Source organism: Diachasmimorpha longicaudata, unplaced genomic scaffold (genome assembly GCF_034640455.1).
Source record: "Diachasmimorpha longicaudata isolate KC_UGA_2023 unplaced genomic scaffold, iyDiaLong2 ctg00000148.1, whole genome shotgun sequence".
NCBI classification, from domain to species: Eukaryota; Metazoa; Arthropoda; class Insecta; order Hymenoptera; family Braconidae; genus Diachasmimorpha; species Diachasmimorpha longicaudata.
Window position 1 is genome coordinate 17824 of NW_026973955.1, and position 27184 is coordinate 45007.

Genomic DNA, 27184 nt, shown 5'->3' on the forward strand with positions numbered 1-27184 from the left:
CCATCGCACTGAATTTGCCGTTGAAACCATTCGCTGTACCCATTGGATCTTTGAACAATGTAAACCCAACCACAAGCTATCTAGTAACTGCCACAATTCGTTCCAGAACAGTTGAGTATGAAAGAACACTGGAGTTCTTGACAGTGCCTAATATCACTCAGGATGTTCCCGATCAATCTCTTGATCGCAAAGCCATCAGGATCCCAGACAACATCAAGCTTGCAGATCCTGAATTTCATAGTCCTGCATCCGTGGACATGCTCCTCGGGTCGGGTCCAACCCTCTCACTTCTTTGCCAGGGTAAGGAAAAACTCACGCCAGCAGATCAGCCAGAGCTCTACCTGCAACAGACTCTGCTCGGCTGGGTAATCAGAGGGAGCGCACCAGCTATGCAACCAACCCACCAGCGCACATGCAATATACTCAGCACCTCCAACCTGGATTTTCACATCTCCAAATTTTGGGAGATCGAAGACGCGGACACCAATTCGTCTTCAATCAAGAATGATTCGGAATGCAAATGTCACTTCCTACAGGACGTCCAACGTCACAATTGCGGCAGATACATTGTCACTTTGCCGTTAAATGGGAAGTAATCTCTGATCGGGGAGTCCCGATCATGGGCGTCCCGCCGATTTAACTGCTTGGAACGGAGACTGGATGGCGACGCCGAACTCACTACTCAATATCGTGCTGCCCCTGAAGGATTTTATCAAATCGAGCATCTGGTTTAAAGACCCTTCATGGCTACGAGCAGAGGAAACCAACTGGCCAGTCCTGGATCTTCAGTTTTCATCACCGCCTTCTGAGATCAAAGGGAAATATTGTCATGTAGCCTATAATGGACGAGAGCAACACCCACTAGAATGGTATTCTTCAATTTCCAAACTAAGGCGAGTTATTGCACTTTGTCTACGTTTTAAGAGTAAGAAACAGGGTCCTCTCACACCAGCAGAGCTGATTACGGCCCAGCACGCTATCATTCATTGGCTGCAAGCAGAGACGTTACGCCCTTTCAAACGTGCACTTGAAGACACCGAGAACAAGCGAGCCAAAAACCCAGAGTTGGCCCAGGTATAAAAATTGACTCCATTCCTGGATAAGGAAGGACTCATCAGAGTAGGAGGTAGACTACGCAACGCGATGATTCCGTTTTCTCAACGTCACCCGATCATCATACCCAAGTCTCATCCTGTCACCAAGCTCATCATCGAGGAAGCCCACGTGTCCCAGCTACATGCTGGCCCTCAGGCAGTTCTATACCATATCAGGCAACAGTATTGGCCACTGGACGGCCGCAACTCTGTGCGTCGAATCATTCATCAATGCATACGATGCACTAGATTGAAGCCACCATCGGTCAATTACATAATGGGTAATTTACCATCAGCAAGAATTACGGAGTCTCGCCCGTTCACGAACGTGGGTATTGATTACCGTGGTCCTTTCTTCGTAAAGGAGAAGAAGTTTCGCAATCGCGTGCGAGTCAAAGTCTACGTAGCAGTTTTTACGTGCCTAGCGATAAAGGCTGCTCATTTAGAAGTCGTGAGTGATCTGACAACCGAAGCCGTTCTCGCAGCTTTGCGGAGATTCATCGACAGACGAGGATGCTGCCGAAACATCTACTCGGACAATGGCACAAACTTTGTTGGAGCCAACAATGAGTTACGAACTATTTATGAACATCTTCAATCCGCAGATCTTCAGAACGCAGTGCCATCAATGCTCACTAATCGGCAAATTCATTGGCACTTCATCCCTCCTCAATCCCCTGACTTCGTTGGCTTGTGGGAAGCAGCGGTGAAGTCCTTCAAGCATCACTTCTATCGGATAATCACGGACGAGCTCCTCACCTTCGAACAATTCAATACATTGACAATCGAGATCGAAGCTGTTCTGAATTCTCGACCCATGACGCCGATGTCTTCTGATCCTAACGATCTCATGGCTCTCACTCCTGGTCACTTTTTGATTGGGGAGTAGCTGATTTGTCCAAGAGATCACGACTTCACTGATACTCCAAGCAGCCGATTATTATCATGGCAGCACATTCAGAAGCTAAAGCAGCAGTTCTGGAGCCAGGGATAGCATCAGATTAAGGAAGGCACCGTGGTGCTTTTGAAGGATGACAACTTGCCTGCACTTGGGACGTGTCATCAAGGTACGGCCTGGAACCGATGGTATCATCCGTGTGGTCACGGTCAAAACAGCCAAAGGACTTTTCGATGGCAACGTTAACAGGCTTGCCCCGCAGTCAATCAACGAGGACGACGCAAAAGTTAGAAAAAAATATGTCTATCGTTTATCTTATGAATCCAATTTAATTCGAATCTTATTCGTTGATCAAATACTTATTCAACGGGGCAGTCTGTTCCGTCACGGATAGAGCTTTTTTTATTTCTAAAATTATTCTCATTTTTGGGGAATATAAAATCAGTAATTTAGAAAAAAACATCTGCCTGTCCGCTAAATTATTTTATTGTAAACTCTTCGAAATTTTCCCTCTAATCCCTTCAGTAGACACGGATGGGGAATACGAAACATTTTTATTGTAACTCCCAAGATTTTAGCCTTCTTGTGGTCTTGAAGAGTCCCTAAGGACTCAGGGTTTTCTTTGAATTTTATTGTCTATGAGTTTCCTGGGAAAAGGTCAGTCAGGGCGACTTTCGTCACGGTCCGTGCTTTCTGCCAAGAGGGCATGGATTTTTCACGACATTAGTTTTAGTTGTTTGTGTGTTTTTTGGTTTTTTCTTCCGACATACGGTCCGCAGTTATCGCGTCACTGATCAGATATAATTCCTACATTATTTCTATCGGTAACATATTCGATTGTTACAGTTACACCGCGTTCCGGTTAAACTCCTTTCGCATAAAAAACATTTTTTTCCATCTTCGCGATGTATTAAATATCAATAGACTTCCCCGTCGATAAACAAATATTTAGTTTTGTGTGTTTGATATCCTTAAGCAAATTTTCAATTTTGGAAAATTCTTTCTTTTCTTGTGTAATAAAGTGAAAGTGACATTATAATAATTAAAATCATTTTTTAATTAACAATTCGCAAATATTTAAACCTTCCAACAATCACCTCCCCAGTATCAAGACACTGTGCGAATGAACACGATAACTTAACCAGATAAACCTCTTTTCATTCCATGGCACAATTCTCTTTGCCGAAATTTGGATAGGAATAATAATCAGTAGTAATACCCCAAGACCCTTATATGCCCTTAATTATACCGTTATACCCTTAATTTTGAAGATCGAGGGGTATTTGGCTGGATTATTTTTTTCATTCCAATTTCAAACAATTGGCATTTCACGTCATATAGTATGGTTTTTCACTCGTAGTTGTGGCTTCTCCAGTGCATATTTTCTGTCTGCACAAAATGCAGAAAATTGTTTCCAAATTGCGGCTGTTGTCTTCACTGTATTATTAGGAACATTATTTTTAATTTTTCGATCAATAATCTCCAAGGATTCTTCTCCAAATTTGCTCATGTCGAGGTAAAGTCTTTGAACTTGATTTTTTGTAATGACAGTTTTGGGGTTTGAAACGCGTACAAATAGTTTATCGGATATTTTCATTCTTTAGCAACAAACAGGGAAATATCCGAAAAATATCCGAAGTGAAACTCTCTTACTTGTACCATGTGACGGGAAATGCCACCATTTGATTGGTTGAGATTGGGATGAAAAACATAATCTCCTGAATACCACTCGAGCTTCAAAATTAACGAGTATTTCCCTCTAGGTTCCCTGCATACAAACGAAGTCGTCAAGTGGTGATGTTGCGATGTTGCGGTCCGCTTTGGCTCCGTTGATGAAACTGAGAGATTGATCGGTAAATTGTCAATTTACTTTGCCATTTTCCTTGCCTTTACACTTATTAATCAATCGTTGAACGAGTGTGCCGTTTAAAAGAACTTTTAAGAGAAAAAGGGGAGGATTACGTTTATGTCTTCGGGCAGAGGGTGAGAAAAACTGTGCCAGACAAAACGAAATTTATACGAAATATATGCTTTCTGTAATTATAGTATGATTGTGACAATTCAATCGTTAGCCATATCCGAAGATTTATGAAGCATCTAAAGTACTCCTGTTTAGTTTTTTATTTTTCTTTTAACTACGAGTGCTTCGCACTCGTGATTTTTTAACCTGAAAAACTTGACTCCTTCATTTGTTTGCAGCGAATGTATCGGGCAATACGCGATAATTTTGAAGCTCTTGTGATATTATATGTGATAATTTGTATATACTTAAAGGGTTCTGGAATTCTAACGTCACATGAACAAAATGTAATTTCGAGGTTTAATGCCGTAAATTTTTGTATTATTAGTTTTTGTATTGGATGCCATTTTATGTCATTGATTCTATACGTTTTTACCACGTCAAATGATGCAGTTTCAGTGTCTAAGGTAATATATGAGTCAAATGCTTCCTCAATATGATTTATTTCTAATAAATCTTGATTTATATTTTTTATTGGGAGGATAAAGCAAGGCCTATTTTCATATTCCACTAATTTTGTCCTCAGCCAGGTCATAGACAAAGTAGGGAGTTCCATGAGATTATACAAATTATCAGCTCCCGTATCGCGTGGTTCTCCTTTTATTGACGTCATGATAACGATGATATCCTTTATTGATCTTAATGCTTCTCCACATTCTGGGATATTTGCGACCATTTTTTAAAAATTTGGCGGACGTCGGGGATGTAACTCTGCTTCATCATCTGATGTACTTTCGTTAGTGTCGTCAAAATCGTCTTGTTGGTTCGGAATCTGGTCTTTTTCTTATTGTCAACAAAGGAACCCCAGGAACGTCCTTGGTACGACTGGCTTTTTCCTCTGCCTCACTGTTATGCCCCGAAATGCCATAACATTTCAGTTTTATAATCCGGAGAATACGAGGACACGAAAGTGGCACGTATTATTCGGACTTCAAAACATATGAAGAAAGAAAAATGAAAGACGATGAATATATGTGGATAAATCCACGTATAGTCAACTTATGCAGATAACTGGGGCGCAGCGTCAGCGCTTTACGTCTGGAAGCTGGTCTCCAGCGCGTCACCCTGCACGGTGTAATACGAATCCATGAGATAATTAATACTCGTAGACTCGTGTTCTCTGGGCCAGTGTTCCGAATTCTTTTCATTACGAGTTACCTCTTTTGTATTTATGCTCGTCTGATACTTTCTGTCTCAGAGCGAGTCTTTAATTATTTATCATCTTGGGAAATAACTAATAAAAGTAGTTAATTGATTGGAGATATTTGCTTCTATCCTTTAGGATAGGGCGTCTGCGTTGGCATTTAATTATCCAGGTTTGTAGACTACTTTATAATCAAAATCTTCCATGTCAAATCTCCATCTTACGATGCGGGAGTTATGAGAATCTACCTTTTTAACCCTTGTTAGTGGTCTGTGGTCCGTTACTAATATAAAGTCGCGGCCATATACATAGGGACGAAAATATTTGACCGCGTAGAAAATTGCCAACATTTCCTTTTCGATTGTGGAATAATTTCGGTCTGCTTTTGTCAGTAATCTTGAGCAAAAAGAAATCGTGAGATCCTGCCGTATTTCTCCTTGACTCAACACACTCCCTATACCATACTCACTCGGGTCAGTCTGCCTATGAACGTTTTCCTAAAAATAAGGTATTGTAATACTGGCGCCATGCATGCCTTCTTTAAATTGTCAAAGCTCTCTTGTTGTCCCGGTGCCCACGTGAGTTTAATGTCCTTCCTTTATCAATGAGTTAGAGGCTTCATTATTTTCGTGAAATTTGGTATAAACTTTCTGTAATACCCAGCTAAACCGAAGAACTGTTGGATGTTTTTTGTGTTTCGTGGTTGAGGAAAATCTTGAACGGCTTTTATCTTATCCGGTTTCAGTCGTACACTTCTAGCCGAAATTATGTGACCTAAATATTAAATTTGCGGTTGTAAAAAATTGCACTTATCAGGCTGTAAGTGTAACCCAGCATTCCTCAACCTTCTACCTACTTCGAGAAATTTCCGTACATGTTCCTCAATGGTTTTCGAATAAATGACTATGTCATTCATGTATACGAAAGTCTCAATGTCTTGTAGGCCTATCAGGACTTGGTCCATTAATCTTTGAAAGGTGGAGGGGGCATTTTTTAGTCCAAATGTACGACATCATACAGCCTAAACAAAACGTACACCGGGAGATAAAGGCCAAGGTAACATCGATCTGCGGTGGCTTCCGCAGATTGGAGGAAATCGTGGCCAAGAGGGAGAAGGGACAGAGGGCACGAGGCACAGTGACCCCAGTTTCAGCTGCGCCGCAGCCCACCCGGTCGAGAATCGATTCGGAGACCCCGACAAAGGACACGAATGTGGAGGAGGATCGACAGATTCGAGTGGGGATCAGGAGGAAGCGGTCCAAGGGCTCGCCGGGTACACAGGAAAGAGAGGATCAATGGAAGAACCAGGCAGACGCCGCACGGCGAGGCCGGGAGCCTCTTTTTCCCCGCTGCCACCTCCCAAGCCAACCCCCCAGACAGCACTCTGTGGGAAAGGGTGACGAGGAGGAAATCAAAGAAGAAGGTGAGGAAGATTGGGGTGAAAGAGCATGGGAAGAGGCCGCCACCCCCTCTGAGCGAAAAAAAGAAAAGTGGGAAGAAGAGGCAGAAGCGGTATCTCCGGGGGCCCCCGTGAAACCGGATGCGCTGATTGTTCGCCCAGCAGCGAGGGAGAAGTACTGTGATATACTTCGCCGGGTTAAAAAGGAGGCGCCGAGGGAGCAGGCGGAATGTGTCCGCAGAATCAGGCGTACGGCCACGGGTTGCTCACGGTGTTGCTCACGCTAAGGAAAAAGTATACAGATAAAGTTTCCCAACTCTGCCGCGTGATATCAAATCTTCTCGGAGAGAAAGCACGGGTGCTCAGGAAGGGCCCGCAGGACGAACTCGAGATACGTGATCTGGACGAGGTCACGACCTAGGAGGACCTGCTATTGGCTCTGAAAAAAGCTGTCGGGGACGAATATCCCATTGAAACAAACGCAGTCAGGGCACTGAGAAAGGCTTTTCGAGAGACCCAAACGGCCGTGGTGGTCATCTCGGCAAGGGCGGCCAGGAAGATTCTGGGAGAGAGAGCCACGATCAAGGTTGGCTGGGTAAGGTGCGGAGTCTGCAGGGTGTCGAGCACGAGCGACGTCGACAGAGCCAAGCTCTCCGTGAGGTCTGGGGAGCCCGGACACAAATTTGCGGACTGCACTCGGGATCCGAGATGCGCATTATGCACGGAGAGAGGAGACGGCGGGAACGCGGCACACATGGCCGGAAGCGGCAGGTGCCCAGTGTTCAAGGCAGCCCTCCAGAAGGCCTGAACGGGTCGAAGATGAGGGTGCTGCAGATTTACATTAAAACCTGTGAGGCGGTAAATGACCTCCTGTGGCAGACGGTCCGGAAGCTCGAGGTCGATATGGTGTGCATTTCGGAGCCATGCCGAAAGATCGACACTTAGAGCTGGTTCACGGACGCCAGCCAGGGGGCCGCCATCTGGGTTTGCCGTAGTTTACGGCCGGAGGGCTCAATCAGCACCAAAGGGCAGGGCTTTGTGCGTGTCAAACAGCGGGGATTCACTTAGACCGTTGCTACGCCTCGCCGAGCTTCTCCACCACCGAGTTTGCGGACAGCTTAGACGGCCTGACCGAGGACGTGAGGCATAAAGGCCCGTGGCTATAGCGGGCGATTTCAACGCCTGTGCGACGGACTGGGAGAGCAGGACGAACGTCCGAGGACAAGTGATGCTGAAGGCCATGGCATCGGTGGACCTGGTTCTACTAAGTAAATGGCTAGAACCGACGTTCTCCAGGGCCGGTCAAAGCTCAATAGTGGACCTAACCTTCGTGAGTGGCGACCTAGCGAGAGGCAACCACTCATGGAGGGTTAGTGATGTATATACGGCGCGCGATCACCGGGCCTTGCTCTGGGATGTCTCAACTACCCGGATACCAAGAACAGTACCGGCAAAGGGCAATGCCGTCGGTTGGAAGGTGGGAGCTTTCAACCAAGATAGCTTCCTCATCGCGCTGTATGACGGCCCTGTTAGAGGACGCAGCGCCTCTGAAAGGGTCGGGGATATGATGGCGAGAATAGCGAAAGCTTGCCATGCCGTCATACCCAAGACGCGTACCATCAATAGACGGCCCCCAGTTTATTGGTGGAACGGCGGCATGGCAGCCCTGCGCTCAACGTGTAACGCAACCAGAAAGCGTCGCAACGCGCTCGAGGGAAACCAGATTTCGTCGAACGGGAACATACATATAAGAGGGAGAGCTGAAAGCTGTGCAAGGCCATAAAGCGGAGCAAAGCACTAGCTTGGAGGGAGCTGATAGACGGGGTCCAGAATGATCCATGGGGGAGGCCGTGCACGGTGGCACTGAGGAGACTGAAAGGCCATCCAATGCCAGCGCCTACGTGCCCGATCGTCCTTCGTAGGATTGTGTCAACACTGTTCCCACGGCAGTGGCAGCAATAGAGGACAAGATTACAGAGAAGAGCGTCAGCCACCCCCCCGGTCACCAGGGATGATGTCATGCACGCATGCAGGAGGTTTGGTGTTGCCAAGACCCACGGAATGGATGGGGTCCCAAATGTTGCTCTAAAAGCGGCCAGATCAGTTGCGGACCTCTACACGCGCTGCATGAGAGAGGGTATCTTTCTGGCGAGGTGGAAGAGGCAGATGTTGGGATTACTCCCGAAGGGGAGGAAACCTCCGCACGAACCATCCACTCTGGCTATTGGACACTACTGGGACGATTTTGGAGCGGGTAATCCACCAAAGGATTGGAGGCGGTGGTGGAGCCTCAGCTAGCGGGGCAACAATTCGGATTCAGGGAGGTAGGTCCACGCTGGGGGCCATAGATCTAGTCATCGACCTAGCTAGCGATGCTATCGCCAGCGCAAGACGGCATAGGGGGAACAAGAAGTATTGTCTGATTCTCACGTTAGACGTTCGGAATGCCTTTAATACGTCGAGATGGGAGTGCATCCTGGAAGCCCTGCATGGGTTTGGTGTTCCCGCGTATCTCCGGGCAATGGTAGAACACGACTTCGCAAGGAGAACCCTCATATATGACACCGATATGGGAGCCCAGGAGTACAGGATCACGGGCAGAGTTCTGCAGGGATCAGTCCTGGGTCCTCTCTCGTGGAATGTCATGTATGACGGCCTGCTGAAACTGGTCCCCAACCGGGGGTAAAGCCTGTAGCCTTCGTCGACGATGTGGCGGCAGGCATAGTGGGAAAGCACCTGGAGGGCATTAGCCTGATATTTGAAAGAACCTTTGAGATGATCCGTACCTGGATGGACTCCGTCGGATTGTGTTTGGCGGAGCACAAGATGGAGGCGCTACTCACCTCGGGGAGAAGAGTTCTCGAGACCATCACGCTGAGAGCTGGGGACGCTGACATCGCCTGCAAACCGTACATCAAGTATTTGGGGGTGATGATCGATGCCAGGCTTAGCTTTCGGCAGCAGGTGGAATACTCCACGGCCAAATCCGCGGAAATCCGGACGACATTGGCCCGGATCATGCCAAATGTTGTGGGCCCTAAGCAGAAAAGGAGAGCCCTGCTGGCGTCGGTGGCAACGTCGGTAATGACGTATGCCATCCCTATATGGGGGGTGCTCTGCAGGTAAAGGAGACCAGGCGTAAGATGGCAGCTGACCACAGACTGAGTGCCCTTAGGGTGGCCAGTGCTTTCCGCGCGGTTTCGGGGAGTGCCATCCGAGTGATGATAGCCGGTATAATGCCGATCGAAATAATAGTGCAGGAGCGCGTGGCGTTATACCAGCAGATGAAAAAAGCAGGAGCAGCGACATCGATGACCCGATCCACCGATGCGAGTCGTAAGGGAGTTACGGAAGCGGTGAGCGCATGGAGCCTGGACGACTGGCAGGCAAAATGGTCCACCTCGACGAAGAGGACGCGGACTTATCGCCTGATCCCTGATGTCTCCACCTGAGTTCTCCGGCAGCACGGTGAGGTAAACTACTACCTCACCGAGGAGCGAGGAGCGACTCAGGAGGGCGCTCGCCAACAAGGAGGAGGAGGGGCAGATACCACCGGTGACGAGGTGAGGGTGAAGGCCATCCGGTGTTATAGAAGGTGCGTCGAGGGACGTCGCTGATGTCGCCCGTGAAGTAATGCCTGACGGCGGTTCCGCGGGGAGTCAGGTACAAGGAGACGAGCGGAGTTAGGGCTTTACTGAGTAGAAATCTCAGATCGGCCACGACCAACTTGGCCCGAATTTTTCGAAGATTTCCCGACAACCTCATGGGACGCCTGGCAGATGCGAAACATCATGTGTGTACAAGTAATATGCATATAAGATGATATTATTACAGGAATTAAATATAGCCTAATGGAAAAATGAAGTATTACGAATTTCTTACAGAAAATGGTAACTTTATTTAATAAACATTTACATGTGATATAAAAGTTCGATATTAATATCAAGTGGCCACAATTTAAATATTTTCATTCGTGATTTCAGTAATAGTTATATTTGATGTTTCCTCTGCCGGTATTACTGTGACGATTGGTCGATGATAACTAAAGTACGTTACAAAAATATTGGTCGGAACATCATCAAGATATCTCACAAATACAGCATCTATTGTTGTTCCATATTAAAAAATATAAACTTACATTTATATTTAAAAAAATATAAATATGTTAATAAAATCTAAGATAAAAATTAAAATAGTCTGGTACTATTCGATTAATAAAGTCTTACACAAGATTGATAGTATGCCTTGTGTTTGAATGATCAGGGTGGCGTCCAGTTTTAATAAGAATATGTTGTGATCCCTGCGATGATTGTTGGGAACTGAAATATTTAAAAAAATATGATATTAAAATACACAAAAAAAAAAAATTTAAGTGTGGCTTCAATATACTCATGAACTTAAATCTTAGTTAATTATTGCAATATATGACTAAAGATTTGCAAATATAAATTTTATTAATAAATTTTTCTATATTAATTCTTTCATGAATAATAAAAGAATACTTAATTGAAGATAATATTAATATAATTTATATAAATTATTAATATGATTAATATGAATATAATTAATTAAATATAAAAATATCATAATTACATTTATGGAGACTTGAAAAATACGATTTACTTACTGATGACTTGGTAGTTTACCATAGTGTAGTTTCACTTTCTTTGCACAAGGTTGATCACTTTGATCTTCTGAGTTATCACTGTCACACATATTTTATTGTCAAAAATTAAAATGAAAAATTAAATAAAACGCAGGTTATGTGTACCGTAGTAAACAACAACGTCGAACTGAGTGAGAAGCCACACCGTACACTCTACTAGACAGAATATAGATAGGCATACCTTAGTATAGCTCGATTGCTCGCCACAGCAAGTATCGCCACGCCAACGATTCGGTTTAGGAGTGCGCCTATAGATATTTCACATCAAAAAACCCCTCGTTACCCTTGTGACATGTTACGTCCAATTTTGTTTTGGGCGTAAAAATGTTATTTCGCCACTTTTTCAGACGCAACAGGTTTGAGGGATTTCTGTCTCTTACGTTTATCCAAACGTACGACACAGATATTTTTTCTTTCAATCCACTCAGGAATTTCTGCGTTGAGAGAGTGATTCGGAATAAGGGATGATCCTTGATAACTGGAGCATGGATTTGCTACTATTTAACCACGTATTCGGTGGTGAAATATCCCTTCGTCCGGGGAGGTGATACAGCTCTAAATGTCTCCTGCTGGGGTCCGGAAGCTGGTTCACAAGGTTGGACCAGTCGGAAGTTTCCCTGATAATCTCTAGTGACTTCGATGCTGAGGGTGTCACAACTTAGTACGGTCGGCACTAACTTTCGGAGTTGATATTCTACCCGCACGTCTGGTCCTTTTAGGCATTTGGATAATAGGAAGAGAGAAAGGTGGGTAGTTTAGGATAATATTAAAAATTGAGTAATCTTCTGCTCCAATCTCTATATATGAAGTGAGTTGGGGATTTAACTGACTCAACTATCAATTATTAAATATTCATCAATGATAAATTTATTGTGTGAAAGGTGGATACAAAGCAGAGGTTGAATTTAGACTGGCCAATCTATTACTAGTCAGTCGCGATAATATTCGGGTCGAGTGTTTGACGGTGTACGACAATAAGCGAAGGGGACCGAATACTAACTTCGTCTTAATTTCGTGTCGCTGGTGTCGATGTGGTAGGGTACCACATATATGGTTAGGATAAGATTGAATGAGCAATCTTCTGCTCCAAAAAACCAGGTAGAGGGAATAGCTTAAGGAATAAAGGTTGAGCAAACTTCTGCTCCAATCTTTATGTTAATTAAGGGTAGGATTGATTGATCAATCTTCTGTTCCAATCAAATAGGTTTTGGGATAATGTGTGAGCAATCTTCTGTTGCACACTTTGGAAAGAAACACACGGTATTGAGTTGGAATTAGAACTGATTTTATTGAACATTTATTCGGTCTATCATCATATTCAAGAAAGCACAAGCACATAAATTAAGTTAGCAACCTAAGAGATTTGCTAACTTCATGCGTAAGACTTTTTCCTTATTGGTCGTTCGGATGCATAGTGGAAATTGAAGAAAAGGATGGAGATATCATTCCTAACTGTCTCTCCGTTCAATTGGAGACATCTACAGTTCAGTGGATCGATCTATTTCATCGAATGATTGATGACACCTCTATCATCAAAGTCGCACCGGAAATATTGAAACTCGGTCTTTTTCGGTTGGATCGCCTACGATTAACATCTTCGTGTGACATAACAATTTTTTAATCGAAGTATAAAAATGGAATCAGAGAATATTTTCTGGACGGATAATGAAGAAATTGCGAGCTATGAGGCGGGGCACACGATGATGTAAGTTATTTTCTATTATATGTTTAATCAAGATAAAATATCGATCTTTAACATATCTCTAACCTGTGACGCCACGAGTTTGATCCCATGTGAATCCATTTTTGGAAATCTTTTGATTTTCTCAAACGATTTTGATGAGTTTCACCTTATTGTAATTACATAATTTTTAATAAATTAAATGTAACGAAAAATCGATTTTTATGATAATAGATTAATTATGTTATTTTTTATCCAGAAACTGCGAACGTTTAACCTCTTAAAAGTCACAAGAATAACCACGTATTTCATGTCGCATAGATCGATTGTATCGTTTGTGAGATACTTCCGCCGTGGTAAACCTTATTCGGATATTAATTAGGAGATATAAAAGACTCGAATATATAATACTTTTTGATTATAATAAAGAATGTATTTAATTGTAGATTGTACAATGTCACAGTGGACTGTATTGTATGGTAGAATGGTTGAACGTAACTGGCTAAGGATGATCATGTCGCCGCCTTTATACCTAGCTAGAAACGTTATAAATTGCTCAGTATTGTAAAATTGGGGAATTCCCGGATCAACTAAATATTGGGAATCTAACGTAAATATTGGGGCTCCAAATATTGGGACTCATGAAGTTAGAGTAGGGTCTACATCCCCTGGGACGCTGATGATGCTCATGGGGACTGGGGACATAGTGACCTGTAATTAGGAATTTTTAATATAGTGGAAATGCTTTTATGACAATACATTAAAATATGAAAATTCTGGCGTTTAGCGCAAATGACCGTAAATGAGTGGGGAAAATTAAGACATGGATGTTTTAGCAATGAAATTCATAATCCTAATGAGACACCATATGAGTAAAGAATTGCTATCACGACTCAACATCGATCTTTATAATTTCCTGTTGACACTGAAAAAATGCAATTTTATTTTATTGTGTTAATTCGTAAAATAAGTAAATAAATCAATTAACAGTGAAAATTTTTATGAAGGGAAAAAATAACAAGGTGTCCCTGTCCATTTTACCCCACCCTTCCCTATATATGAAGCAATAGGCAAAAAAACGAATGAAAAAATTTCAGGGACATCGTCGGTTACATCGAGTCAGTGGAGCCACTTACATCTGTCAAAACATACCAGACATGGATTTATAAAATCATCCTTAATAACAGCAAAGGCATGAAAGTACCTGTAGTGTTTTGGAAAGACAAAGCATTAGAGTGGAGTTCGAAACTCACTCTCTCTCAGGTACAAAATCATTCCTATCGAGGATAATATTTTGAATTATTAAGTTTTTTAGCAAAAAATGAAAGTGAAGCGTTAACTTTCCCATTTTCCATTCCACAAATTTCATGAAATTCTTCTACATGGATTTTTCCTTTATTTATGTTCTTTAATAGTGGAAGAACATGATTTTTGAAAGTTCTGTCTGTTTTTTCGATTGTGGAAATCACATGTTGTACGGTTACAGACGTAAAGTTTCAGTTTGATCGCGATCTGAAATCAGTTATCGTTTCTCAGAAGCTGCATGTGCAAGATTTCAGCACCATACAGGTACTAGGGAAATTCGATCTCGTCCATGCTCAACAAAATGAAATGCAATTTCAGGAAACAACTATCGAGCAGTGTCTAGTACACGGAAGAACACCAATCGGTATATAAAATTGATAATAAAAAATTTTATCATTATTATTTTTTCTGTTATTTGTTATTATATAATTTTATGTTATGTTATGATTTTCTGATCAACTTTTTTCTCTTCATAATTCAAGCTATTGGAGGTTACGTGAAAAATGATTTTGTCATCCTCAAGACGATTGGACAGATGTCAATGGCCAACGGAAACATTGCCGATGGACGCTTCAGACTCTGCGTTCAGATACGTGACTATAAATCCTCATGAGATTCAAAATTAGAGAAAGGTGCATATGCTACTTTCTATGGGAAAATTGATACGTCCAAACCTGGATCACCGTAGTTGAGTGTTGTTGGCATGAACAAAGTCATAATAAATGAAAGCAAGCCAAAAATGTCACTTGAAAAATTGAGATTATCCTTTCATAAAATACCCTCTCCAAAACTTGACAGCGATACTTCCAATCCCAAACGATCTGCAGATGATGAGAAGGAGAATTCCAATGGGAATATGGACTCAGAGAAAAAGGTATCGAAAATTCTCATATGAATTAATGCAATTATAATGTATTGGTCATCATTCCTCTGTAATTAAATTTAAAAAATCGTCATCATCCTCAGTATGATGAATTTATAATAGTATTTAGTATCATTTTATGGTCTATTAATACATATACATGAAAATAAATGTTTGATATTAATTCCAAATTATCATTCTTTTTTTCAGCTGAAACATGATTGAAGGCTATGACAAGAGTCTGGAAAGATCCTTAGACTCATTCACAAAATCTCTTTTCGCATTCGTTTTTATCTCGAGAGTTCCAACCCCTTGATCTCTTTCAGTTATCCTTATTCATACCTTATTGATACACAATAAGTTTCTCAGTTTGCAACAGGGGATAGTCAATCTCTTTTCATCCTACACGTGTCGTAAAGACGGTGCCAGTGATAATTTAAATACAATTCTTTTTTTATAGCACAAAATCTTAATTAAGATTTGACTAATTAAGAATCGATCTTATAAGATTCCCAGTGGGGAGTATTTTTTTTGCTTTCAATATTTTAATGTAATAAGTAATATAACAGAGTATAGAAGTGAAGTAATGATAAAGTCAGAACCAAAAATTGATACAAATAATAAGTTGTTATGTCCGGAGACGTTGTCAGCTTCGGAGGACAACTTTTATATAATGGAGTTATTTACGGAAAAACAAGAACTAGAAATTTTGATATAAAAATATGGAAAAGCTAAATTAAAAATATGGAATGAAGCTGAGTATTTTTATATTTAAAGTTTTATTTGGACGACGCTTGATTTGTTTTTTCGCTCTTACCTTTATTGAGTTGTTAGTTTAATTGGAAAGGGGAATAAAGGAACTAGGAATAATCAAATGATTCCGCGTAAATTTTATTCTCAAAAATAATCTTCTCTATTGTAGTATCGGAGATTTTTGGACATTTATATTGTCATGGGGAAATACCTCCTAACGTCGCGACACGCGGTCCAGATGTTCAGGAATATGCCCTTGGCAATAGAATAATTTAAGTATAGCGAGAGTAGTAGGATTCCTCCAGTGAGGAATCAAGTTTATGGCTTAAGGGGTTACATGGGTTCCAAGGTTTCAAAAAGTCGATTTTTTTTTGTTTTATTAAATTCTATAACATCTCTGAAATATTCTCCTAAATTTTCAAGTTGATCCGAGTAATAGTTTCGGAGATACAGCCCTGAAAAGACGGACGCTCGAGGTCAGGTAATTCAAAGTGTCTAGAGCCGTTTAAAGTGTCTAGAGCCCAGATAAGCCAGGGTTCGTCATCGACAGGAGCAAAAGGATGCCCTGGACATTGCAGCTGCAGCAGGTTCTCTACTTTATGGCCCAGGAATCGACGATTCAATGTAAGTTGAAAAAAAGATTTTTTTTCCCACTTTTATTGTCTCCAAAACTTTAAACGCGTTTTTTTCAAAACTATATTTTCAAAGCCGGTTGTCAAGATTTCTCGCGAACTACTCAACCGATCTTAATGAAATTTTACACAAGTCTTCGAGATATCATTTACAAGGTCGTGAACGAAGGATTTTTTTTTTTAATTACAACTATTTAAAAATAAAAAAATTTCGAGAAATTTTCGCATATAATACCACCAGAGCTCCGAAATTATCGGATATTTCCCGATAGTTTCGCTGCAAACAAATGAACGTGTCAAGTTCTCCAGTTTAAAAATCACGAGCGCGAAGCGCGAGTGATTTTTCTGGAAAACTTGACGAGCTTATTTGTTTGTAGGGAACCTTGAGGGAAATATCAGATAATTTCGAAGTTGGAGTGGTATTCGGGGGATTATTTTTTGCATCCAAATCTTGGCCGATAGAATTGCACCATGAGACATAATTTTCAACGAATTGCCATTTAATCTGTCAGATACAATTGAGGGTTACTTCAACATTTGTTTTTTTTTATATATATCAACATGCAAAATTTCCAGTGAAATGTCCAAGAATTTCCGCTGAAATACCGTGTTGAATATATAAAATAACGTCGAATGGTGCAATCCTATTGGCCAAGATTTGGATGGGAAAAATAATCATCAAAGTTTGCATTTTTTTATAAAAATGTCTGCCAAAAATCGAATTTTCATTTTTTTTTTCCTTCGTCCAATACCTAGTTTGTTGTCTTTACTAAAACACGAATGTTTTCCTTTCATTTCAGATAATCCTGAAAGAAGTTCTGCTGACAACGCGGAGGCACCTTTTTTCCGAAGGACTTCCGGAAATGGCGTCGTAATGGCCGCCATCTTGATATTTTTGTTTGAAAATTTCACAAAATGTTTATTAAATATTTATCTTTTAAATAATAAAAAGTTTCATCTAAATATTTCATTTTTTATATGCAAAAAAAATTATTGAAAAAAGGCCGTTTTTTGCCCGAGGAAACCCATGTAACCCCTTAATGGCGGTGGGGCCTGTCCCACTGTAATGAGGGCCAGACGGTGGGTGTGTGTGAGAGAGAGAGAGAGAATGAGAAAGTGAGAGGGAAATGGGTCCTGGTCGGCCCATGCTGCTGACGTTAGGGGGAAAATCTTTTCCCGTGTTGACCTCGGAGTGGGGAGCGACGTAGGGCACCCTGAGAAGCCCTTACGAGGAATAGGATAGTTAGTGTGTAGTTGATGGAGAGATCATAGAGTAGAGCGTATAGAGTAGTTAGAGATCCAGTCGAGTAGTATAGAGCCGAGTAGAGCTAAAGAGTTAAGAGAGACCTCGAGAGAACGAGGTCATAGTTGGATTGAGAGATCCTCTAGAGTTGAGGATCGGTCAAACGAGAGCAGTTGATTATAGACACTTTGTAGTTAACATATTAAATATATCTAGTGAGAAAGTGTTTCCTGAGTTTTTCACTATCAATCCTTTTCACCCTTAAAAGTAATCCCACACTATTATCACCCTTTTCGATTTACAATTAACAATGAAATGATTTCTTTCTAGAATTTCATGTAAATTTGATTTGACGAAAAAGTATTAACGGTAAAATATTTGTCCCCGTAGAGTTTCTTAGAGAATTCATTAGCCAATTAATTTGGAATTGGAGAAGAATATAATTATTTCGATGAGACTCACAGTTTAAGCGTGTAAAGGTATGCTATCCCTTATGTATCGGGAATGTGTGGATCCTTCGGTGACACAATCGTCTTTCTTCACCAGAATCGGAGTAGTCTCTGATCCTATCATGAATACTTCTTATTCATGCCACGTTCACCCACTCGCTTATAATTAATGAACAAAGTTTGGAAAAGTTTTGAGAATGTCCACAACCACAGAACCTGATAAGTTATAAGGTGTGTGAATAAGTCTTTCCCGTTTTTTTCAAATTTTGAGCCTTTATTGTGAAAAAATGGCTACAAATGAATTATTGAAAGTATTGGCCATCGCTAGCTACAACTTTTTCCCATCTTTCTGGCAACATACGAATCCCGTTGCGAAAAAATTCAACCGGTTTGGCCTCTATCCAGTCATCCACCCATTTTTTGGCTTCCTCGTAGGAATGGAAGTGCTGGTCAGCCAGGTCATGCGTCATCGATTTGAAGAGATGGTAATCAGACGGAGCAATGTCTGGACTATACGGCGGGTGGGGTAGGACTACCCATTTGAGCGTTTCTAAGTATGTCTTCACCGGCTGTGCAACATGTGGGCGAGCATTGTCATGTTGCAAAATAACTTTGTCGTGCCTGTCGGAGTATTGTGGCCGTTTTTCTCGCAGTGCGCGGCTCAAACGCATCAATTGTCGTCGATAGACCTCGCCTGTGATCCTTTCATTTGGTTTCAGAAGCTCATAGTAAACCACACCTAGCTGGTCCCACCATATACAGAGCATGAGCTTGGCGCCATGAACATTTGGCTTGGCCGTCGATGATGATGCATGGCCGGGTAGTCCCCATGATTTTCTTCGCTTCGGATTATCGTAACGGATCCACTTTTCATCGCCAGTCACGATACGATGCAGAAAACCCTTTCTTTTATGTCGCTGAAGCAGCTGTTCGCAAGTGAAAAAACGCCGTTCGACGTCTCTCAGCTTCAGTTCGTACGGCACCCAATTTCCTTGCTTTTGGATCATTCCCATGGCTTTCAAACGCTTGGAAATGGTTGTTCGGTCAACTCCCAATGCTTCAGCAAGTTCTTCTTGCGTTTGACACGAATCTTCATCAAGCGAAGTCGCCAATTCTTGATCTTCAAAGATTTGCGGCCGCCCGGAACGCTCCTTGTCTTCCACGTCGAAATCACCACTTTTGAAGCGTCGAAACCATCCGCGAACACTTGAATCATCGACACAACCTTCTCCATAAGCTTCCTGAAGCAATCGATGCCCCTCGGCGGCAGATTTCTTCAAATTGAACCAATAATGTGAAACTTCCCGCAAATGACGTCGACTCGGCTCAAATTTCGACATTTTCACGATATCAAAAATTTATGATGCGAAAAAATTTCACCTAATGTGTTAGTGTAGAATTGTTGACAGATGAATAAGCTTTGATTATGACATATGTCACCATTGAATACTCGCACAGTATTGGTGGCAGCATCTCTTACAAAAAACGGGAAAGACTTATTCACACACCTTATGGTTCTCTTAAAATGCAAGAAACACTCCTACTTTCGATTAAAGGATGTAGTATCCCTGTACACTTCCGACCGTTTAGCTATTTATTATGGTCAAATAGACTACCACGCACTATATCGATTCTATCTCGAATTATAGTATGGGAGGCCCGAAAGAAACAGATGGATTCCGGAAAGTAATTTCCACCAAGTCAAACTATCGCTCCGACGGTTGCTTCTAGACTGATTTCGATTTTTGATTTTGGGGAGCGGATCGGTTCGTGGTGGTTACACGAATTGGCTTCTAATTGGTGGAAATTATGGCGTGGTTTTCCCACTACCAATTCTTAAAGGGGATCGACCTGTCAAGTCAGCGGTTTTGGCAGTGCATGATTTCCGCGGTGGAGTTCAATGCTCTGGCATGTGTCATTCTTTTGTTAGGGTGAATGCACTCACCTAAATGGCGAAACCAATTTTTGGATGACGTAGTGTTTTTGTGACTGGGACGGTGAAATTGGATGGGTTTTTGCAAGGTGGTGTGTATTGTTTAAGGAATGTGTTTCCTTGTGGTTAATATTTATGGAAAATGCAGGAAAAACTATTGATATAGGGTTTTGGACATCACAAAGTTAATTATGGTTAAAGTGATACAGCGCAAAGGTAAATTAAACCTGAATGACGAGAAATGTGATTTTTTGCAAAGAGCAGCTGAAATTACATAGTATTATACTGAGAAAGTAACGGTGTTCATATTATAAGATAGATAGAAGGAAAAACTTATAGATAATCTATATTCCATTGATAACATAACATAAGTTCCTGTTGTATTCTGTTTCTTGACGAAAATGTCATTTTTCAATCGGTAGTCCTCAAACGAACAAAAAGAAGCCGCGTTTATTCTGAATCCTAACGATTCGATGACTTGAAAATACAGAAGAATGATGGTTGTAACTCAGGATTTTTAATATCGACAAAGTTTGAGAATTACGTTGTGACCTTTTCCCTAATTTATTAATGATTTAAATTAGAGGGCGGGTCAATTATTAAATAAAACGGGGCAGAGGCTGTTATCTTAAATACATTTATTTGAAATATTAATTAATTGAATTACAATGTTGGGAGTCAAAGTATAATTAATGAAAAATATAATATTAATGACGCGATCATACAATAGTTTGTTCAATAGTACAATATTTATAAAAATACCTGTTTCTTGGAATATCTCAGGGGTGGGGGGCAGGCAGGTCGCTTGTCGGACCACTTTTGAATTTATATAATGAAAAAGGGGGTGGCTCTACTTTGAAACAAAAGGGGAAGAATTGAGGGATCCAATATAAATTAAACAATAATAATAATACGAATAATACAATGATGAGATTATTTATAACTAGAAGAGAACAAAGTTAATTGTCACCGTTGGAGGGGTTCCGGGAAACGCAATTGGGGGAGATGATGCCGCTGGAAGATGAGGGGAAAAGAAAGGGTACTCACTCGGGTGATGCCAATTCTCCTTATTTCTGGGGGTTCTGTCCTCCTTATTTGGGGTCCTCCGGGTCTTTAGCCTCTTCCTGGGTGAATCCTGGTCCAGTAGGAGCCTCTCTTCCAACTCTGAAGTCCTGGGCCAGTTCACTAATTCTCCGCGATTTATAATATTAGATAACGGGGCGCACTGTATCACTTGATTGACAGCCGAACGACGAGTGACGAGTTATTGTCCACTTGAGGAACTCCCCGAAGTATTCGGGGGTCCTCGGCCCAATTTCGTCCGTTTCCGGGGTGAGTTCTTCGCCTTCTCCTGATCCACCGATCGATGCTTGTGGGCATCTTCGGGGGCTGAGAGGTGGCGGGGTGACGCACTACGCAACGTGCGTGTGCGCCCATTGTCCTGTAGCGCGTGGTGAACAGGGGACTGCGGCGGAGGGGGACACGCTACGTCATCATCCTCTTACGTTGGTGGCTGAGCGTGGTGAGTAGGGGACCGCGGGAAGGAGGGGGACGGCCTACGTCATCCCATCCTTCAGTGGTGCTTCTTGCTGGTGTTTCTCGCGCTGTCCGAGCGCGGTGAGTAGGGGATTGGGGGAAGGGGAAGGAACTAAGGAAAGGGGCTCTCCAACGGTGTGTATGAATATTTAGTAAGAAATAGGGGGCGTGCGGAGGGCAAAAATCAACATAACCTCTAGGGTTATGTTGCCTCGTCACAGCTGTCCCGGGGGTAGAGAATACATGGGGTTTCCACAACCCCATGTTGAACGATATCAAACCTTATTTTTCCAACGTCGACTCCAGGAACGGCGAGCTAGAAGAGAGGCTAGTAGGTGATTAGGACATTTGAGAACAATTGATTCTTCGGGACTTAAAATATACCCCTGCTTCTCCCTCAACCCAGCAGGGTTTCTCCGCGGGTGACTTTCCCGCTTATTAACAATAATTATCCTAATCTAACAAATACAATGAGGGGAGCGTCAACTAAAAATCATAACGGGCAATTTACGGACTGTACAGGATATTTATTATAAAAGAAAAAATACACATTATACTAACTGTACATGAAAAAGAATTAGAGAATGAAAACATAAATAAAAAAGAAAGTTTGGGGGTCGTCCACCGGATCTTCTTTTTACGGGAGGAGCCTGCAGTCGGGCAGGAGCGAACATCCTCCCCCCACCGGCCACAGAAGTAACAACGGCGGGCACCGATGGGGCAGATACTTGCCTGGTGGGCGCCGTTGCACTTCCAGCAACCGGTGAAAAGGAGGGGGGAGTGTTTGGGGATGGGGGCTAATTGGGGGAATCCAGGGGCTCGCCTCACGTAATGGGAACGCTTGGGAGAGGGTTTGTGGGCGCGATTGATAGAGGGTTTGGGGGATGAAGGGACAGAGCTGGGAGGGAGGTTTGCGGGTCGAGGGATGTGAAGGGACATCAGAGCAGGGATGGGTTTTGGGGGTTGATTTTGGGGGGTGTGTGAGGAAGTGGAGGGGGTGTGGAGGCTCATGAGGGAGATTCGTGGGGTGGGTGGACGTCTGAGGAGTGACAGTTGTAGGGGGAAATCAGGGATTTCGGGATCGGAGCCGGTTGGCGATGGGCTTAAGGTCTCCGGGGTTGGTGAGGGGGAGAGTGGGGATTTTTCGGGGGCGACCTCGTCTTCTGACGAGGTGGGTTGGAAATGGGGATATTCTATGGGGGAGAGTGAGCGAGGGGTAGGGATGTCCAGGGAGGGAACAGGTGAGGGGGGAAGGGAGAGCTCCTCCGAGTCTTCCCTGGTCGACGTCTCCGGGGTTTGGTAAGTGGACGTCTCCGACGTCCTCGTCCTGGGGGGGCTCCTGACCGGTGGGTGTCCGTATTGGCGGTATTGGTCCGTCTCCATCCGAGCTTGACGGAGCATCTCCTCCATATCCCACCATTCCTGGGTGTGTGGTGGCGTCTTGGGGGTTGCCTCCCCCACTGGGGCACGATATGGCCCTCTCCCGAAGAGGGGAGTCCTTTTCATCCTTAGCATTTTCGGTGATACCTAAAGGGGAGCGGGAGACAAAGGGTCTGAGGTCAGATATGTGAATTTTGGGGATTCGATTACCATGGGGGTCTTCCAAGTCATACATTATAGGGGAAATTACGTTTAAGACGAGGTAGGGGCCATCGTATTTAGGGGCTAACTTTGCGGTGAAATGGGTAGCAGCATGGGAGAGGGGGCGATGTTTTCGTAGAACCAGGTCTCCGACCGCGAACGCGAGATCTTTCCGTCCGAGGTTATACCGTTCGGCTTGTTTCGCGAAAGCTTCACCCATATATTTTCGTGCGAGGTCATAAAAATAAGTCATACGCTCAACGCGCGACTGCCACGGTCCCGGGGGTGACGAGGTTAAGGGTTCAGGTGATTTGGGGGTTGATTCGGCAATAGGACTGAGGGGAGCAGGGATACGACCCATATTCAGGAATGCTGGGGAAAGGCCAAGGGAGGAGTGGACTGAGGTGTTGAGGGCGAAGGCAAATTCGGGTAGGAATTGGTCCCAATTCCTATGATCTTCTCCCGTATAAATGCCAAGCATGGGTTTCAGGGATCGATTAACTCGTTCGACAGGGTTGGACTGGGGATGGTAGGGAGGGGTGGTTATGTGGGTAATTCCTAATTGGGCTAAGGGTTGGGCCAAGTCTTTTCCTACAAATTCCGTACCATTATCGCTGAGGAAAAACTGCGGTTTTCCCCAGCGCAGGATCACTGTTTCATACAGGATCTTCCAAATATTTTTTGCAGTGGCCTTTCGAAGGGGTTTTAATTCTACATACCGGGTGAAAACGTCCTCAAGGACAAGTATGTACCGGTTTTGGCTACGACTGGGGGGAAAGGGGCCCATAATATCACCTGCGACGGTGGACCAGGGTTCGGTGGTCGTCCGCTCGCGCATTAATCCACGGGGTCCGGTTTGGATCGATTTATATCGCTGACAGGAGGGGCAAGCTCGGACATACTTAGCGACATCGCGATAAATACCCGGCCAATAAAAATAAGTCGAAACCCTTTGGTACGTTTTATCGATACCTCCATGGGCAGCATAGGGACTGTCATGGGCATCCTGAATAGTGGCAAGTCTGAGTCCCGGGGGAAGAACGGTCTTCCATCGGTTCAGATCAGGGACTGTCGGATCAATCTGGGGACAGGGGCGTAAATAGTATAGAACGTCGTCGTCTACTGTCCAGTCAGGGTATTTATGGGGATTTTCTTTGACGTCTGTCTTTTTCTTCTGGTACCATCTGTCAGGGGAGGATTGCATTAGGTCAAGGGCGGCTAGGGTATGGGGACAAATACGGGAAAGGGCATCGGGGACGACATGAAGGGATCCTTTACGGTGGACTAGGTCAAAGTCATGGGACTGGAGTTCGAGGGCCCAACGGGCTACTCGGCCGGTGGCGTTCTTGAAATTCACTAGCCATTTCAGGCTAGCATGATCAGTGATGACTCTAAATTTACTTCCTTCGAGATAAGGGCGGAATTTCCTAATAGCCCACAGCACTGCGAGGCATTCTCTTTCGGTCACAGTATAGTTACGCTCAGCCGGGGTAAGAACTCGGCTGGCGAAATAAATGGGTCGGTCAGAGCCAAGGGAGGCTTTATTATTTAAATGGTCGGAGCCAAATTCGGACTCTTGCGTAAGGACGGCTCCGATGGCAACGTCACTGGCGTCAGTCTGGATGGTAAAGGGCTTGTCGAAGTCAGGTCGGGCGAGGACGGGGGTGGTGATGAGGGATTGTTTAAGGGCGTCGAAGGCAGTCTGTTGATCGTCGGTCCAGGTCCAGGGTTGGTCTATATGTAAGAGGAGGAGGAGGGGGACTTTGTCGTTGGATAATTGGGGCAGGAATCGGGAATACCACCCTACCATACCAAGAAATCGTTGTAATTCCTTAATATTTCGGGGTGGGGGGTAATTAGTGATAGGGGCAGTCTTTTCAGGGTCAGCAGCTAATCCGTCAGGGGTGAGGATATATCCAAGGAGTAGTAAGTGGGCACGATTGGCGAATTTTCTTCCAGGAATCGCCCCCCTTCCCCCTTTTTTCAAGACGTGTCCGAACACGTTTTCCCCATTGTCCTTTGAGGAGGACGTCGCCGCTCTAGGGCCCCCTGGGGTGAGGGTCCCCAAAAAATGTCATTGTTCGACAGGAAGTGGGTGGTGGGTGGGTGACTAAGGAATGCGGGCAGGTCCCAAAACGCCTGAAAGCATTCCATTGTTATGCAATGGAATGTCGTTCACGTGTTAAGGGAAACTGGGCCCATTATTTTTTTTTTTTTAGATGGAGGATTGCGCAATGCCCTGGCATGAATGGCGCAGTAAATGGATGATTTTTTTTACAGGTTTTTAGGGCAATAAATTTTCCCTTTCTATGGAAGACCGTTGGAAAAATTCTCAACGATGTCTCCTTTTTTTTTGACTATGTTTTTCTCTCTCTTTTAGTGCATGTTGTTTCCTTTTAAAAGGTTTTTTTTTTATTTAAAGATCAAAAATGTTTTTTGCCTTCCGTCTTTTTTATACCTGAAAAGATGTTGAGGGTTTTTGTAATAAATAATTAAACATAGGGTTTAAATTTTATCTTTTTTTATATTTCATAAAATCGTAGGTTCCATTTTACAAATGAGTTACATAAAATCATATGTGTATGGTTTTTTAATATGAGGGCATTCTGTAAGCCCCTCCCGCGAATTTATCCAAATAATTGTAACAATTATGGAATAATTCTCCAAATAATTGATACAAATAACCAAGATTTTCGTGGGGTATTGTACGTCGAAGATCATCGCGAGCCAAGAGATAAATTTCCTCGAAATTTACGCGTATGCGATGATGAAGATCCTCCGTGGCAGGCATTCTATTATAATCCATATAATTCATAGCAATTCCTTTAATTGATTGTACAAGCGATTCCTTATATTCCTTGAGAGGCAATGTCTCCAAGAAATCCAGCCACTGATTAATCCATGCAGCCTTGTTTTTCAATGTAATGATGCTCTGTCCCATCATCATTATGGGAGTCTGATTTGCATCATCATTGCGAACAAAGGTCACGCAGGGATTTTCAAAACTGCGGTGGAATTTCACGTTTATGGCCCCAAATTCCTTTGCAGGTAGATTGTGGTTGATCTTTGGGTGGAACTTCTCAGGGTCAAAGTAATCGGTTACAGCATCCAAATCGTTGAAAAAAAGGGTCCATTCTTCTCGTGTCATTGACAATATGGCGCGTTTCGGGCGTACGCCCATAAATTGCACAACCGGGACGAATTGACCGAAACACGTAACTTTTAAGCCGACACGAATTTGTTTTGTCTCTGATCTATTCAAAGATATAACTTGAGACAAGACCACATGCTGTTCAGCATCACTGAATCCCTTTTGTTTGTTGCTCTCCATGTTGAAAAAATGAATGGATGAAATCAGGACGACTGAATCAAATCCACCGCGAGCACCCGCGTTTTATAGCGCTACGTATGAGAGTGGAGGGGGCAGAATCCCCCACTATACGCATGACAGACCTATAACCGTCACACATTATCCCCCACCGCAGGGAGTTCTGCGGCGGCGGCGTCACACATGCGCCCCACTTTCGCGGTTTTTGTATGTTGCGCGGTACCCCCACTCTTACCATGGAACCTTCCTATACCGATTTTTTTTGTTAAATCGAGTGACGCGTTTGTTGTCATTCGTTAAAAGGCATTGCAATAGTAAAAATGTCTAAAAACTTTGCAAGTTACGATTTAGAGTCCCTTAAAAAATATCTCGCGGGTCGCGAATCGTATGAGGGGCGACAAAAGCCTCAATTTCGCCAGAAAAGAGTACGCGTATGTGTTGATAAATATACCGATGATGATTACCTAGATAGTGATGACATGTGCAGTCCAACAAAAGCGCGGAAAATCGCGATAGGGTCAGGATTGGAATGCGAAGTGGAAGATTTCCTTGTTGATCCTTCTTGTGTATGCAAATATAAATTTCTCGGTGAAATATGGAATAAAATCCATATCAGATATCGCAGGGATAAATTACACTCTCAAGATGAGGGCATAGACA

At 43.2% G+C, this 27184-nt stretch overlaps 1 protein-coding gene and 1 long non-coding RNA gene across 12 annotated transcripts in view; one reads left to right on the plus strand and one right to left on the minus strand.

Moving 5' to 3' along the window:
- LOC135172055 (uncharacterized) overlaps positions 1-18222 on the plus strand; it is a 28762-nt gene extending 10540 nt beyond the window's left edge. For 5 of the 11 annotated variants that reach the window (XM_064138415.1, XM_064138413.1, XM_064138414.1 and 2 more), the window contains 5 exons: positions 14000-14165; positions 14439-14571; positions 14690-15081; positions 15280-16446; positions 17255-18222. In XM_064138415.1, the coding sequence (XP_063994485.1) occupies positions 14000-14165; positions 14439-14571; positions 14690-14820 (430 nt within the window). In that variant the 3' untranslated portion in view covers positions 14821-15081; positions 15280-16446; positions 17255-18222. Of the gene's footprint in view, positions 1-6099; positions 11135-12636; positions 12927-13999; positions 14166-14438; positions 14572-14689; positions 15100-15279; positions 16447-17254 lie in introns of those variants that run through there. The other 6 variants (XM_064138423.1, XM_064138421.1, XM_064138422.1 and 3 more) reach the window with 6 other exon arrangements.
- LOC135172056 (uncharacterized) lies at positions 10737-11665 on the minus strand. The gene is made up of 3 exons (XR_010300804.1): positions 11403-11665; positions 11183-11260; positions 10737-10874 (listed from the first exon to the last, which is right to left on the minus strand). It is a non-coding gene; the product is annotated as an uncharacterized LOC135172056 (long non-coding RNA).
- Positions 18223-27184: the final 8962 nt, after the last annotated feature.